Source organism: Engystomops pustulosus, chromosome 2 (genome assembly GCF_040894005.1).
Source record: "Engystomops pustulosus chromosome 2, aEngPut4.maternal, whole genome shotgun sequence".
NCBI lineage: Eukaryota > Metazoa > Chordata > Amphibia > Anura > Leptodactylidae > Engystomops > Engystomops pustulosus.
The window spans coordinates 255,209,843-255,226,116 of NC_092412.1; the positions used below are offsets into that span (position 1 = coordinate 255,209,843).

At 41.5% G+C, this 16,274-nt stretch overlaps 1 protein-coding gene across 3 annotated transcripts; it reads right to left on the bottom strand.

Annotated features, from left to right (window-relative positions):
• Positions 1–4,928: 4,928 nt before the first annotated feature.
• On the bottom strand, positions 4,929–13,852 carry UPK1B (uroplakin 1B). Of its 3 annotated transcripts, none has more exons than XM_072138913.1 (8): positions 13,697–13,852; positions 8,954–9,038; positions 7,477–7,677; positions 7,256–7,330; positions 6,694–6,816; positions 6,025–6,204; positions 5,792–5,875; positions 4,929–5,549 (listed from the first exon to the last, which is right to left on the bottom strand). In XM_072138913.1, the coding sequence occupies exons 2-8, from the start codon at positions 9,017–9,019 to the stop codon at positions 5,499–5,501; spliced, it is 780 nt and encodes a 259-aa protein (XP_071995014.1). In that variant the 5' UTR covers positions 9,020–9,038; positions 13,697–13,852; the 3' UTR covers positions 4,929–5,498. The 3 variants fall into 3 exon arrangements, with proteins under 3 accessions (XP_071995014.1, XP_071995016.1, XP_071995015.1); XM_072138915.1 differs by lacking the exon at positions 13,697–13,852 and adding an exon at positions 13,632–13,651; XM_072138914.1 differs by lacking the exon at positions 13,697–13,852 and adding an exon at positions 13,233–13,344.
• Positions 13,853–16,274: the final 2,422 nt, after the last annotated feature.

Here is a 16,274-nt window from a genome sequence, read left to right on the forward strand (position 1 = left end):
AAAAGTCCATCTCCTGAGCTGCTGCTGTAATTAATTCTCCCCTGTGTGATACAGTCTCCTGTGCTGCCGTATCCAATCCAGTCATATGTGATACACAACTCTGCAGACAGTATCACACATGATAGGATTAGATACAGCCACTCAGGAGACAGTATCACAGGTGATAAGATTAGATACACAGCTTAGGAGACGGCATCACACATGATAGGATTAGATACAGCAGCTCAGGAGATGGTATCACACATAAAAAGGTTTAGATACACAACTCTGCAGATAGTATCTAAACCTTTTTATGTGTGATACCGTCTCCTGAGCTGCTGTATCTAATCCTATCATGTGTGATGCCGTCTCCTAAGCTGTGTATCTAATCTTATCACCTGTGATACTGTCTCCTGAGTGGCTGTATCTAATCCTATCATGTGTGATACTGTCTGCAGAGCTGTGTATCTAAACCTTTCTGTGTGTGATACTGTCTCCTCTATATCTAATCCTATCATGTGTGATACTGTCTCCTAAGCTGTGTATCTAATCTTATCACCTGTGATACTGTCTCCTGAGTGGCTGTATCTAATCCTATCATGTGTGATACTGTCTGCAGAGCTGTGTATCTAAACCTTTCTGTGTGTGATACTGTCTCCTCTATATCTAATCCTATCATGTGTGATGCCGTCTCCTAAGCTGTGTATCTAATCTTATCACCTGTGATACTGTCTCCTGAGTGGCTGTATCTAAACCTTTCTGTGTGTGATACTGTCTCCTCTATATCTAATCCTATCATGTGTGATACTGTCTGCAGAGTTGTGTATCTAAACCTTTCTATGTGTGATACTGTCTCCTCTGTATCTAATCCTATCATGTGTGAAGCTGTCTCCTGAGCGGCTATATCCAATCCTTTCATGTGTGATACAGTCTGCCGATTTGTGTATCTAAGCCGTCTCTTCAATAGCATCCTGCTTCTGGGATCGTTATCCTGCGTAAGCTCCTCCCATTACGTCATTGTGTATAACGTTTGGATTCTTTGCTAATATTCGGAGCACATTGAGGACGTGGTCGGCCCCGCTACCTGTGACATAGAATTTCGTTTTACTGGTTTTCGCAGAATTTAATCCCTAATATCTCATACCTGGAATATCTGACATTCCGCAGATGCCCCGAGGAGACACATGTGCGGACGCCATCATTGCGTTAAAGCGACAGCGCTCTGATATTTCTCAGTGTGATCCCTCCTGGATACATTGTATAACATTTAGAAGCCTCGGAACAATGGGTCATATGGGAGGATGGTTTTTGGTTCCGTATTCCCGCAGACCTGTATATAGCAGTACTTTTTGCACCATGTGGTGGTATTACATGGGCTGGTACGGTAGGAAGGGGGCGCTCCTGTCCTGTGCCCCTTACTGAACTCTAAGGCATAGATAAAAAAGAGAAGGGACAAAAGTAAAACTTAATTGTTTGTAGGGACATCCCGGGAGATCTGATTGTTCCTTATGATTTTGGTTTCGCTTGCACATGGCAGGAACCCCACCCATGCCAAAAATGTGACTGCTGCCCTGGAGGTAGAAGAGATGTACTAAAAAAAATGTCCAATAGTCACAGAATCTATTCACATACTGACCAAGCTTTCCCATCCCATCTATATACTGTACATAAAGATAAATAATGCCGCCATATGGTGTCAGTCATTTAAACATGTATTTGTTAGATGAACTGATCCATGTATCCGCATACATCACCTCCGCTTTCTATTCTATGTCTCTCTGTATGTTGTACAGATAAATAATACCGCCATATGGTTCTAGTAAAAGCTTTCAGCCGTTAGAATGTGCATCCGTCATAAGAATAAAGCCAACCATTTACACACACGTCGTCTAGCATCTGCAGGTCTCTAGAAATACAATTGTGTCAACATACAGGTAAATAATACCGCCATAGTGTAGACGGCATTACAGAATTCAGTCATAGGGATAAGTATCTGCCATGTTAACAGAAACCAAGACATTTTCACACACATCTCACCCTAGATCTCTCGCTATACTGTTTGTACAGATAAAATAAAACCGCCATAGGGTTGTAATAATAGTTTTCAGTTATTATATCTATCGTAAGACTAAAGAAATCCAAACACACACACACACCTCCTCTCGCTTCCGCAACGCTCCCTCTATACACTCTGGGGGACATTAATCAGAGATAATGGGGCTCATTTACTAAGGGTCCGTCGGCCGCATTTTCGTGGGGTTTCCCGGTTTCCCAGTGTGTACTATATGGCGGAATTATTTATTATAGTTATCAGTCATAGTGATTTGTACCCACAGTGTGACACCAATCCATTTTCATGCAGATCTCGCCCTAGTATCCTCAGATCTCTCACTATACTGCACATTCATGTAGGTAAATAATACCGCCATATGGTACACACAATCTTCAGTATTAGGGCTCCTCACTACCAATACCTATAGCTGAACTTGTCTTGGCTCATGTTCAGGCCGTTATGGCGCCCCATTAATAGGATAACCCTGAGATGTACGGGTCATGTCAGGGGGCGGACGGAACGTGGGAAGAAAAAAAGTTTACTAAAGGAGAAGTTTGTTGCAGGTCGGACCGGATAATCCAGTCTAAAGAATGTGAGTGCAGGGAGGAGGCGCAGGGCGGAGGGGCAGGGGGTCACAGAACAAGAGATCAATGGATATCCCCAAGAAAGGGGAACGAGAAAAATCCAATATGGCGGCTCATGAGCTGCATTACCATGTACGGCCTGTGCACAGGGGTGGCGCTCTTTATAGAAGAAAACAGACATTTGTTCTAATCCTTTTTCAGGGGATAACAACCCAAATGTGCGAGAACCAGGAGTCTCACCGATCAGGACAAAAACTTGGGAGAATCCCTTTAAGGGGATCTAAAAGGGAATTATATATATATATATTAATATTATGAGAGGGCGCCACATATGTTGAGTGGTCACATCGGGTATTGCAGTTTTGCTTCATCGATGTAAATAGGATTGAGCAATAAAACACAACCCATACACAGGCTGGGGGGGCGCTGGTTTTTGTCATATTTATTAAAATCTAGGACATCCTGTTTCAGTTGCCGGACTAGGATGGAGCCGCAATGTGGAAAAGCGATTGTGACCACCTCACACTACGGTAATGACACGTGGTTGCCATTGTTATGGTCATAGGCCTCAACACAGTAGGTTGCCCCTAGCGACCAATCAGAGCTTAGCTTTTATTTTCCCAGAGCAGCTGAAGAAACTAGAGCTGAGCTCTGATTGGTTCATCTGCACTTCTAGGACAGACTTATAGTTTTAGATAATAGTACAGACCCACATTGGTCAGACTTGGCACCGACCCTTGAAAATTTACCTGGACATGGGGGTGGATCCTGGAACAGGGCGTGGCTTCCACAGCACCAGGAGGTTCTGGCTTACGCGGAAGATCTCTGCTTATTTTGAGTTAATAAATATATGATCATATCCTTTAACAGGGCGCTGACCAGAATCCTCACATATCCCCCATTTTTAGGAAGAGACCACAATCAAACAAGCCTTCTGATCCTGCTCAGCACAGCAGTGTGAGGACACCCCCACCTAGTTACCTCCCCCAGTGGAATTGGAAAATCTGGAATCCTGGAATATACAGGCAGTCCCCGGGTTACATACAAGATAGGGTCTGGAGGTTTGTTCTTAAGTTGAATTTGTATGTAAGTCAAAACTGTATATTTTATAATGGAAGTTCTAGACAATTTTTTTTCTTTTGCCCCAGTGACAATTGGAGTTTCAAAATTTTTGGTGTAATTGGACCAAGAATTATCAATAAAGCTTCATTACAGACATCTTACAGCTGATCATTGCAGTCTGGGACTATAGTAAAGCATCAAGAGAGCTTCACCAGAGGTCACAGTGGGCAGAGGGGTCCGTCTGTAACTATGGGTTGTCTGTAAGTCGGGTGTCCTTAAGTAGGGGACCGCCTGTATATCAATATTTTTATATACATATACAAAGTTATGCCTACACATCTCTCCAGGGAGATTATATAACACTGGCTCCAAAGAGCACAGCAGTGAGAGGGCAGATCTAAAGTACATGGAGAAGCTACGGTCTTGGAAAAGAAATCCATATATCACAGTCCTGCTGCTACCAACAACATACACAAAGGTCTGATTACACATCTCTCCATGGATAATACATAGCACCGGCTGCAGAGAGCACAGAGCACAGCAGTGTGAGGTCTGATTACACATCTCTCCAGGGACAATACATAACACTGACTGCAGAGAGCACAGAGCACAGCAATGTGAGGTCTGATTACACATCTCTCCAGGGACAATACATAACACTGGCTGCAGAGAGCACAGAGCACAGCAGTGTGAGCTCTGATTACACATCTCTCCAGGGATAATATATAACACTGGCTGCAGAGAGCACAGCAGTGTGAGGACACACCCTCGGTACAATCCTGGAATATAAGTTTAGATATCACAGCCCTTCTACTAACATACATAAGATGTCTGAATATACATCTCACAATACCAAAAACACTGGCTGCACAGAGCACAGCAGTGTGAGGACACACCCTCAGTACAATCTTGGAACATAAAACCACATTTCACAGTTCTGCTGCTACTAACAACATACACAAAGGTCTGATTATACATCTCTCCAGGGACAATACATAGCACTGGTTAAGGCCTGTATGGTCACACTGGGTTACCGGATCCCTTTATTCAAAAATAATTGTTTTTTTAAACTTTATTTAGACCTGGGCTTCTATACAATAAATCTTGTAAACACAAATCAGTGTTTAGCATCTACAGGCGTTTCACAGGAGGGAAAGTTTTTGTAGAACCGGTTATTCCGCAATGTTTTCCTCATCCTTCAGAACAACCAATTTTCTTTCTGTAAACATTAAGTTACATGAAGCCGACACTCAGTTTTTTGACAATATTTAATTCTGTGATTTTCAGGTAGTAAATATAGAGAAAAAAAACAAAAAAAAAAAAAAACAAACTAATACTTAATTTTTGTCAATAAGAAAAGGAATAGAAAAGGGAAATTATACAAGTTTAGAAATTTTACATTTTAATTCACATTTTAAAAGAAAAAAAAAACTAAATAAAAATGGGAAAAAAAGTGGCTACAATTTTTTTTTTAATCTCTTAAAAACTGGATCGCATAATCTTTGGGGCAGAATGCGGCTATCATATACATGGGTGCACCTGGGTGGTTATATGTTATAGATATTTACAAGAGAACAATACTTATACAAGTGCAACGACCGCGGACCTCAGCAGCGTTACAGAACTGGGCTCCACCCCCCCCCACCCCCCCAAAAAAAAAAACAAAAACAACTGGCCAACACATCATAAGTCAGTGAGACTGCTAAGGATTTGGGGGAGGGGGGTGAGAGAGGTCTTCATGTCCTGTCCTCCATATTGGCCACGTGACTTTAGGTCAATTGCTCCATAAAAATTTCTGAGAGGATAAGAACCAATGCCGTTTAATATTCAATCCGGACCCAGAGTACCATGGTACCAAGCAGGACCCAGAACTAGAAGAAAAAAAAAAAAAGTGAATTAAAATTTACCGTTATATTGGATAAATTATGAAAAAAAAAAAAAAAAAAAAAAAAAAAAAAAAAGGAAAATATAAGCCAATTAAAATGATACTAGAATTTGCTCAGGGGAGTCAATATTTTGGTTAACGCCCATGAGCAACTGTGAGGAAAGAGCATGTAATACATGGAACCTTGTTGTGGTTTCCAGAGCTGTTTGGGGAGACATTGCCACTTACCGTCCAGCACAGAATTGCAAATCCGAACCATGCTACACCCCAAGCGTGACGCTCCAGTGGTCCAGCAATTTGGTCATAGCAGCCCTATTGGAAAAGAACATTAAATGAGTGAAGGTTCTCACCAACAATCCATTATAAGCCATAATGTGATGGCGAGGAGTTTGCTTAGGGCAAGCTCAGGGGGTAAGTGGACATGCAAGTCTGAGAATCATAGAGGTACCCAAGTTCCTTACATTCAGATTCAAATAACCACTGACTCCAAGTCTACAGAGCGCTAGATCCCTCGGTACTCCATTAGGAGTCATGACACAACACTGCTGCGGCCACGGATAAGCGGCATCGCTGTTAACGGTGCGGAAATAAGAAGAGTAATCCTGCCAGTCTTGGGGGCCATTGACACCACAACATTGTTTCTGGAAAAAGGAAGTACAAGGTATTCTTAATGGAGATTTTCTACAAAGTCTAGATCTTAAAAGTTCTTGGAAAGACTTGTTGCCAAAAGTCAACTTTACAAAAACATTTGACATTACCCCTGGAAAATGGGAGTCTCAAAATCTGTGTCCAATCAAAATGTGTAAACAAAACACAAACCTATCAGTTTTAAATACAAAAAAAAATTCATGATCTCACCAACGCAGAGTAGCTACACATCATTGTGGAAACCTGGTCCTAAAAATTGGGGGTTCGTCCGGGACAGACTGTGTAATGTAGATTTTTATCAAAATCTGCATTACACAGTCTGTCCCGGACGAGCCCCCAATTTTCATTACCAGGTTTCCACGAATGCTGTTTAGGTACGATGTGTTGGTGAGATCATGTATTTTTTTAATATATTGTTTAAACAAAAAAGAATCTGAACACATCAAACCGAACATCATAAAACCATCAAACTGTAAACGTACCATAAGCATCAGGTAGTTCCAGGTGGTTGTCACTCCATTGGCTTTAATCTGCTCGTCATTGTTGCCGGTGTCAGTCTTCTGATAATTTTCCAACATTTGTCTCAGGAATAAATTAGGAACAAACTGATAAAAACAAAAAACATTATTTTAAAAAATTCTACATAGAAAACTCACACACCATATGCAACCAAAAAGCTACACAGCTTGGCATGGTTTCAATATTTTAGGGCTGAGATTTCCGAAAGCACGCATATCACCAGACTCTAAAATTGCTGCATAATTTTTCAAAGAACAACCAACTTTTTCTGAAATCATTGACTTTTAGTAAATTCTGAGGGATCGCACTTTAAGGTCTTCACCCAAAACCTAGAACAGAGAGCAGATCTCTGTCTGGGGGACCTGGTATGGCCAAACATTACATGGACAACCCATTGATATCAATATGAAGGCGACACCCAAAAAAAAAAATAAAAAAAAATTCCAAGGTGATTTTTATCCTGGACTCTTGTATGAAACTGGTTGGCCATGGCAGCTTTGGCCCAAATGTGACACGATTACTTACAAAGTCTCGTTGTGTTGCTGCAACAATGGCCGAAGCGACTTCAAAGCAATAAACGATGAACATCAGGATTAGATACTAAAAAAAATAAAAAAAAACATAAGAGTGTAAAAAAAAACCTAAAACGTCAGAAAAAACACTGCAAATTTTTGGATAGAAAGACAAAAGATCATGAGATGATATGATACGAAAGCGAGGCAGGGACAGACAAGGTGGACCCTCACCGCCATCAATATCCTCCGGTTACACTTCATGATACCAACGATGCCCAATAAGGAGAGCAAGAAGAAACAGAAGCCGGTGAAGATGCCGATCCAGGCAGCGGCAAAGATGTCATCATTGTAGGTGGCTTCTAGGATGGGGTAGAGGCGATGCTGGTCTGACACAAAGTAGATGCACTCCGCAGTCAGGGCGAGGCCGGCCAGCTGGTGGGAGACGGAGACGGTTATGGAAATGACAAAAACACAAAGTCCCTGGTGTAGTCCTAGTAATGAGACGCTGGTCGGCTGCTGCCACAGCAAGATGAATATTGTTTCACCGAGGTCAACAAAACCAGCAGGACATCGTCTTACCACCAGTCACTACCCCCTATGATGTGGTTCGTACAAAAATAAATGGGGCTCCCCCTTCACCAGAAATAATTTGAGAGCACTTCGCAGAGAAATGTAATTTCAAGTATAACATTTCTGCCCGTAATCCAATTTTCAAGAAATTCCCAGTTCTATCCGTATGCTAATGAGGCAGTTGGCTAGTCCCATCTAAATCACTTTGATCATCTTCCAGTGTCGCCAGCCCCCCAGTATGCTTCTCAACAAGACAAATCTCCCGATTATCTGATGGCGAAGCAGGGGGTCCAGTCAGGAATAGCAGCGCTCCTACTGTCTCATTAGCATATGGATTCATATAGGAATTTCTCAGTAATAACATAAGCGATACAAATATTATTACAATTATATTTTTAGAATCTCTACGACGCGCTGCCAACAGATTGCCATGCTTGGCATGGCAGTGGACTTCCACTAAGGAGGATCATTCACCAACTTCAGAAACCCTTTGCACTTTTAGAATAAATTATTTCACCAATTTTGATTCAGTTTCAATTTTTTTTCTGTAGCCTTCACTTCCACTTTCTAATCTCTAGATGTCAGATGGGTGGAGAAAGGCCATGTTTTGCTCCCATCTGAAAGTAGGAGGCCCAATCAGCAAAGCTTCCTTTCACAATATGCTAATGAGGAGCAGTCACATGTCCTCTCGCTCCACCGATTGATGGTTGGAGATGCAAAAATAACGACTTGGATTAGTGAAGGAGGCTACTGAGAGAAAGCCAACTCTGCCAGTAGTGTGGTAGGGCTGGATTTGATGTTGGTGGTGAAAGGTCCTTCTTAACATCCAGATCCCTGGATGAACAATTTTTACGGATCACCTGTAGGACAAACTGAGGAAAGACTGGTGATACACATGTACCCTCAGCCATGGAAGAGGAGAAGAAGCCAATGGAGAACACATACATCTGGCATTCCTCCAGGGCAGGTTCCCTTACCAATATTTTGGTCACCTTAAGACTTAACTCTGGGCCTTTGGGTTAATTCAATTTGGGGGAAAAGGTTTCAACATTTGGGATCCATCATAGCTAAAAATTCTCAACACAGATGGCTGCACCTTACAGGTAAACACATAGAATCCAAAAACATCTGGACTTACACCAATGATCACATTCCCCAGAATAAGAAGGACTTGAAAACAACGAACTCCCGTATTTCCCTTCATGGTCTCAAGAGCTGACAATCTGTTAAGTAAAAAAAACAAAACAAAAACAGCCAAGCGTTAGGGTTTTACGATAATAGGTAGATATGTGCTGTACACTGATTGTCCATATGGGACTCTAGATCTTTTAGAAACCATGTGTAGGAAGACAATCTTGAGGTAGATCATGGTGGACGATCGGATTCTTGAATGCTTGACTCAACCCAATCTCCAAGAAGAGGTGAAGGCATCTACATAAACATCAAGTGCTACCGATTTACATTAAAAAAAAATCTCCTCGCGATGCTCCATTCTTCTTGAGAACATGAATGGCTGATGTGAAAAGGTCCAAGAGATCTCTAGATCGGAGAGGTCTCGAAGATGTTACCCGATGTCTATTATGGAGCACACACTTACTTGGCCTCATCTCCCATGGATTGGAACCTTCTACCCAACTGGCCTGACCATTACCTCTAAAAAAAGGCACCATCACAAGATGACCATTTAGGAAGAAGACTTCTTCAACAAGTCACCAGAGACTACAAGAAGCCACGACCAAGATGGTACCGATGGGGCTTCTCCCATGGTCACCAGTCATTGCTTCAAGAAAGGCTCGGAGTACATTTGTACCAGATTTCTTGTATTTTCATACATTGTGGCAAGGTCCTACAACCTTCCAGGACCCTCCATTTCCCCCCAAACCTTAGATCCGTTCCCATTATTAAAAAAAAATATATACCGTATATACTCGAGTATAAGCTGACCCGAGTATAAGCCGAGGCCCCTAATTTTAACACAAAATACTGGGAAAGCCTATTGACTCGAGTATAAGCCGAGGGTGGGAAATGCATTGGTCACAGCCTCCCCAGTATATAGCCAGCCAGCCCCTGCCCCAGTGTATATAGCCTGCCAGCCCCTGCCCCAGTGTATATAGCCTGCCAGACCCTGCCCCAGTGTATATAGCCTGCTGCAGCTGGCGGGCAGATCGCACAGAAGATATGCAGGGCTATTTATTTTTTTGACTCGAGTATAAGCCGAGTTTGGGTTTTTCAGCACATTTTTTGTGCTGGAAAACTAGGCTTATACTCGAGTATATGAAAGGTATTTTAATTTATTATTATGACCATGATTTGATAATCTGAACACAGGATCAACACTGTAGTAGCCAACCATTCCTGATCAGCTTCTCTAGGGGTCTCCAGGATCTTACATACAGAAAATCAAAAACATCCCAAGACAAAGCCTCGCGAAAAACGTGACAAACAAATATCACGTCTCCCGAGTCCGAGAACTCCCAACTCCTACCAAAAACTTTATAGGATCGTTGTTAGCAAACAAAAAGTTCCAGCTTCCACTCAAGAACTTAAAACTGTAAATATTTTTTTCCCCTCGTAAACCTGTTTTTGAGAAGCCCCCGTGGATCTGGTCGCACCACATTCCTACCCCTCATTGTTACCTCCTCCCGTCACATAGCGCACATTCCCCTCACCCGAGTCCCTAAATAACCAGAAACCCAAAGAAGCAGAATTTCACCTTTATACAGAAATGTCATGACACGTATCGGGTGGGATTCATGCACCAAATTCCAGATTCCTTCACCAAAATATTTTAGATGAGTTGAATGAAGCCAAAGCCGAAATCAGCCCCCCCCCTCCGAACCCCCAAACCAATAGTGCCATATATAGGAGCAGCCCAAAAACTGATGATTTCGGATAATTACCTTATTATGGATATGCAAATCTGCCTGCAAGTGCACTGTGGGTGGAGCCTAAATCGTCTTCAGACAGTCAGTGCTGCACCTCTTCTCTGGAATCATTGCCCCTATAGCAGCTATAATTGACACCTTCTGCCTTTATCACAGCAATGTGCAGGTATATCTGGCAATCAGACTCCGCCCCCAGTGCACTTGCAGGATGATTTGTATATCCAGAAGAAGAAGATTATCTCTGCATTGCTATGGGGCCACACAGTTATGTATCTGCTCATAGTGCAGGTCCCTACACAGGACCATTATCTGATAGAGACATAATGGACCCGACAGACACCATCTGAGTCCAGACCATTACACCGAATCCTTACATCATAATCTGACATCCGACAGCCACATTAGGGCCTATTTATCAGTCACCTATCCCGCTTTCACCATGGTGGTCACTTATAGTACGCAGCCCCCTCCCTCCTGGTAATATACACAAAGAAGAGGAAACAATTGTATCCAGTCCAGACAATGCTCTGGGAGCCAAATACTTGTATCCAGTGTATGAGTCTGGAGGCTGTGGAGCTCACAGAGCATTGTGTAGATTGGATACAATTGTCTCCACTTCTCTGGTGAGGGTAGGACTAGTTTGTTACAATGTATCAGGCTGAAGTCCAGGCTGTGGAGCTCACAGAGCATTGTCCGGAATGGATATAACCTGCAGTAACACTGGACGTAGCGAGTCCTGCTCTCAGCTGGGAAGTGGAGACAATTGTATCAGTCTATGGAGTCATTATTATCTGGCTTTACAGACTGCTACACTGTCTCACCCTTGTGCAGTGAGAAGAACGAGCTGAAATCTGAGGGGTTAGTCCCTCATGGTCATTAGCATAATTTAAAAAGTTGATATTAGTAGGAAGGAGGCCGTGGATAACAAATATAAGAAGAAGATTACCCATAGATCCAGGCACCGGGTCCGTGTCTATCAGGATAGATAATGGTGGCAGATTTCCTTTAAATTAAAGGGGATGTCCTTCCATCCATTAGACGGGTTCCATTATGATTAGGTACCCCTCTGTGATTCAGCCCCCAATATTCAATTCCTTTCCTGCTGCAGCGCCCCCCACAGGCGGATTGAAGCATCACACGACATCTATTCACATCAGTCATTTATCTATGTCATGTTTAGAATGGACATTGGGGCAGAAATCTAAAGCCTCCGTTAAAAGGGATAATCTATAGGTCACTGCAATTTGGGGTTCTTATATTGCAGTAAAATAGATGATAACACTGGGGCTGCGGTCACGTGTGGCGTTAACACAATATAAGAGGAGATTTGCTGAATTACATTGCTGTTAACATTTGCGTTGACAAAACGCACCCGTTAACACTGCGTGTGACCGCAGCCTCAGCTTTCCACCGTTCTGCTCTCATTAAAATCTGCGCCTCGGGAAGGTTTTCTTACATTTTAACTGCGGAGCAAATCCCTACAGATTTTTTTTTTTAAGAAAATAATAAAATAAGTTAAATTATAAACAAAGTGAAAAAAAAAAAATTGTAAAAAAATCTTTTAAAAAACAGCGCTGGTGATTGTGTGCGGAGCCGCTCCCCGGCTGCAGGATGTACGGGGTGCGAGTGTCTATACAGGGGCCGCACCTATATAGCCTTCAGCAACAAATGGGATAAGTAGAGCGAGAACATTCGTCACATTGTTGTGGCCTCGTACGTCAGGTTTACGCTGCGCCATGGAAGTGGCCCCCGGAGCAGGCGGAAAACCCCTCCGCTACCCAGGGAGACCCCAATATCTTAGGGCTAATGGAAAGTGGGGTCCTATCACCAAGTGCTGGTATCAGCCACATGGAGGAGGAAACTTCAGCAGGCAGGGAGGGGGGGGGGGGGGTAACAGGATGGGGCGCAGGGCACACCCAACCCCAAAACCACACAGACCCCATGAGAAGAGAACATTACTATGGATCATACATTAAAGCAGCCTCTCCTCACATCTCAAGTCTTTAGGACCATCTCATTTCCATATAATGTGCATTCTATTTTCCATAATAATGCACTCTATTGTCTCTGGTATCAGCCTTTTCAGGTAGAGGAGAAGCAGACTATTGGGCTTTTACAATGTAAGCGAACAGAAATATCGCTAGGACCAATACTACACATCCTACATAGTGATAGATATACATGTATTATCACATAGATTGCTATACAGGCGGTCCCCTACTTAAGAACAACCGACTTACAGACGACCCCTAGTTACAAACGGACCTCTGGATATTGGTAATTTATTCTACAATAATCAGCTGTAACAGTTATCACAGGCGTCTTATGACAACCCAACATTTTTAAAATCCAATTGTCACCAAGACCAAAAAAAATTCTGGCTGGGGTTACAATGATAAAGTATACAGTTCCGACTTACATACAAATTCAACTTAAGAACAAACCTACAGACCCTATCTTGTATGTAACCCGGGGACTGCCTGTATATTGAGAGATGCAGCAGAACCATGGTTTGTTGCCACTACCACTTACCTAGACACAACCTGATAAATGTAGCGAATTGACGCGCAGTCCTATGTAACACTATATGTAACATTGTAATCTCAATCGCAAACCCAGCTCTGCTACATGTGTACAAGTGCCTATGACAAGGGGGTGAACATATAGCATAAAAAAAGGATTGGAAGTTAGAAAGGAATCAGATCTTGGTCTTTAGGACCCCCCGCTGATGTAGCAGAGCTGGATTTGTTGGATCCATAAGTGAGGATGTTACTTGCACCTCCGTATTCCACCAAAAATCCCAAATGTAGTTCTGCTAATATTGGAGATGTAACAGGGATTAAAACATCATAGAACTGCACAAAAATGAAAATAATGCAGTAATTTATCCAAGGAAAATGCAATTTTGATGAAGTGTACAAAATGACAAACCCAGCACCACTATATCTGTGCAAATGTCTTCACTCCAAGTCCTGAGATCCCAGCCATGTACTCACCGTGCCCCAGTGCAGTAAACACCTGTCCTGCAGCTCCTCACCTACACTACATGCACCTGTTTCCCTGCAACTCTTTAAGCCCTCTGCTTTGGAGCTCTGTGATTGGCCAGAAGCAGTCATGTGACCCCTCTGTACCTGGATGAACAGGTTACTGCAGAAGCATCTCAGCTATTCCGCTGTTATGTAGGAATGTCACTATAATACTCTGACTGACATTGCTAGAAAGATGTGATTCATGGGGGGAGAAAGGCCAGAAAATGTGGGATAACAGAGAACATGTGTGACTAAGCCGTGTCCTCATGTGTGATACCACAAATTACACATCAGAGATCACCAGTAACTGCATGGCCGGGAACACAAATCCTGGGAATTGTATAGCTCCAATTTCTGAATAATGGAATATAACTACTATAATACTGCCCCCTAAGTACAGGAATATAACTACTATAATACTGCCCCCTATGTACAAGAATATAACTACTATAATACTGCCCCCTATGTACAGGAATATAACTACTATAATACTGCCCCCTATGTACAAGAATATAACTACTATAATACTGCCCCCTATGTACAGGGATATAACTATTATAATACTGCCCCCTATGTACAGGAATATAACTACTATAATACTGCCCCCTATGTACAAGAATATAACTGCTATAATACTGCCCCCTATGTACAAGAATATAACTACTATAATACTGCCCCCTATGTACAAGAATATAACTACTATAATACTGCCCCCTATGTACAAGAATATAACTACTATAATACTGCCCCCTAAGTACAGGAATATAACTACTATAATACTGCTCCCTATGTACAGGAATATAACTACTATAATACTGCCCCCTATGTACAAGAATATAACTACTATAATACTGCCCCTATGTACAAGAATATAACTACTATAATACTGCCCCCTATGTACAAGAATATAACTACTATAATACTGCCCCCTATGTACAGGAATATAACTACTATAATACTGCCCCCTATGTACAAGAATATAACTACTATAATACTGCCCCCTATGTACAAGAATATAACTACTATAATACTGCCCCTATGTACAGGAATGTAACTACTATAATACTGCCCCCTATGTACAAGAATATAACTACTATAATACTGCCCCCTATGTACAGGAATATAACTACTATAATACTGCCCCCTATGTACAAGAATATAACTACTATAATACTGCCCCCTATGTACAGGAATATAACTACTATAATACTGCCCCCTATGTACAAGAATATAACTACAATAATACTGCCCCCTATGTACAGGAATATAACTACTATAATACTGCCCCCTATGTACAAGAATATAACTACTATAACACTGCCTCCTATGTACAAGAATATATCTACTATAATACTGCCCCCTATGTACAAGAATATAACTACTATAATACTGCCCCCTATGTACAAGGATATAACTACAATAATACTGCCTCCTATGTACAAGAATATAACTACTATAATACTGCCCCCTATGTACAAGAATATAACTACTATAATACTGCCCCCTATGTACAAGAATATAACTACTATAATACTGCCCTCTATGTACAGGAATATAACTACTATAATACTGCCCCCTATGTACAAGAATATAACTACAATAATACTGCCCCCTATGTACAGGAATATAACTACTATAATACTGCCCCCTATGTACAAGAATATAACTACTATAACACTGCCCCCTATGTACAAGAATATATCTAATATAATACTGCCCCCTATGTACAAGAATATAACTACTATAATACTGCCCCCTATGTACAAGGATATAACTACAATAATACTGCCTCCTATGTACAAGAATATAACTACTATAATACTGCCCCCTATGTACAAGAATATAACTACTATAATACTGCCCCCTATGTACAAGAATATAACTACTATAATACTGCCCCCTATGTACAAGAATATAACTACTATAATACTGCCCCCTATGTACAGGAATATAACTACTATAATACTGCCCCCTATGTACAGGAATATAACTACTATAATACTGCCCCCTATGTACAGGAATATAACTACTATAATACTGCCCCCTATGTACAAGAATATAACTACTATAATACTGCCCCCTATGTACAGGAATATAACTACTATAATACTGCCCCCTATGTACAGGAATATAACTACTATAATACTGCCCCCTATGTACAAGAATATAACTACTATAATACTGCCCCCTATGTACAAGAATATAACTACAATAATACTGCCCCCTATGTACATGAATATAACTACTATAATACTGCCCCCTATGTACAAGAATATAACTACTATAATACTGCCCCCTATGTACAAGAATATAACTACTATAATACTGCCCCCTATGTACAAGAATATAACTACTATAATACTGCCCCCTATGTACAAGAATATAACTACTATAATACTGCCCCCTATGTACAAGAATATAACTACTATAATACTGCCCCCTATGTACAGGAATATAACTACTATAATACTGCCCCCTATGTACAAGAATATAACTACTATAATACTGCCCCCTATGTACAAGAATATAACTACAATAATACTGC

Coding starts and splice junctions, on each gene's coding strand:
- UPK1B (XM_072138913.1), bottom strand. CDS start 9,019: ATGAAGGGAAATACGGGAGTTCGTTGTTTTCAAGTCCTTCTTATTCTG. Junction 7,678..8,953: donor TGGGGAATGTGATCATTGGT/GTAAGTCCAGAT, acceptor GTCTCCCACCAG/CTGGCCGGCCTCGCCCTGAC. Junction 5,550..5,791: donor TTGCAATTCTGTGCTGGACG/GTAAGTGGCAAT, acceptor TTTTTCTTCTAG/TTCTGGGTCCTGCTTGGTAC.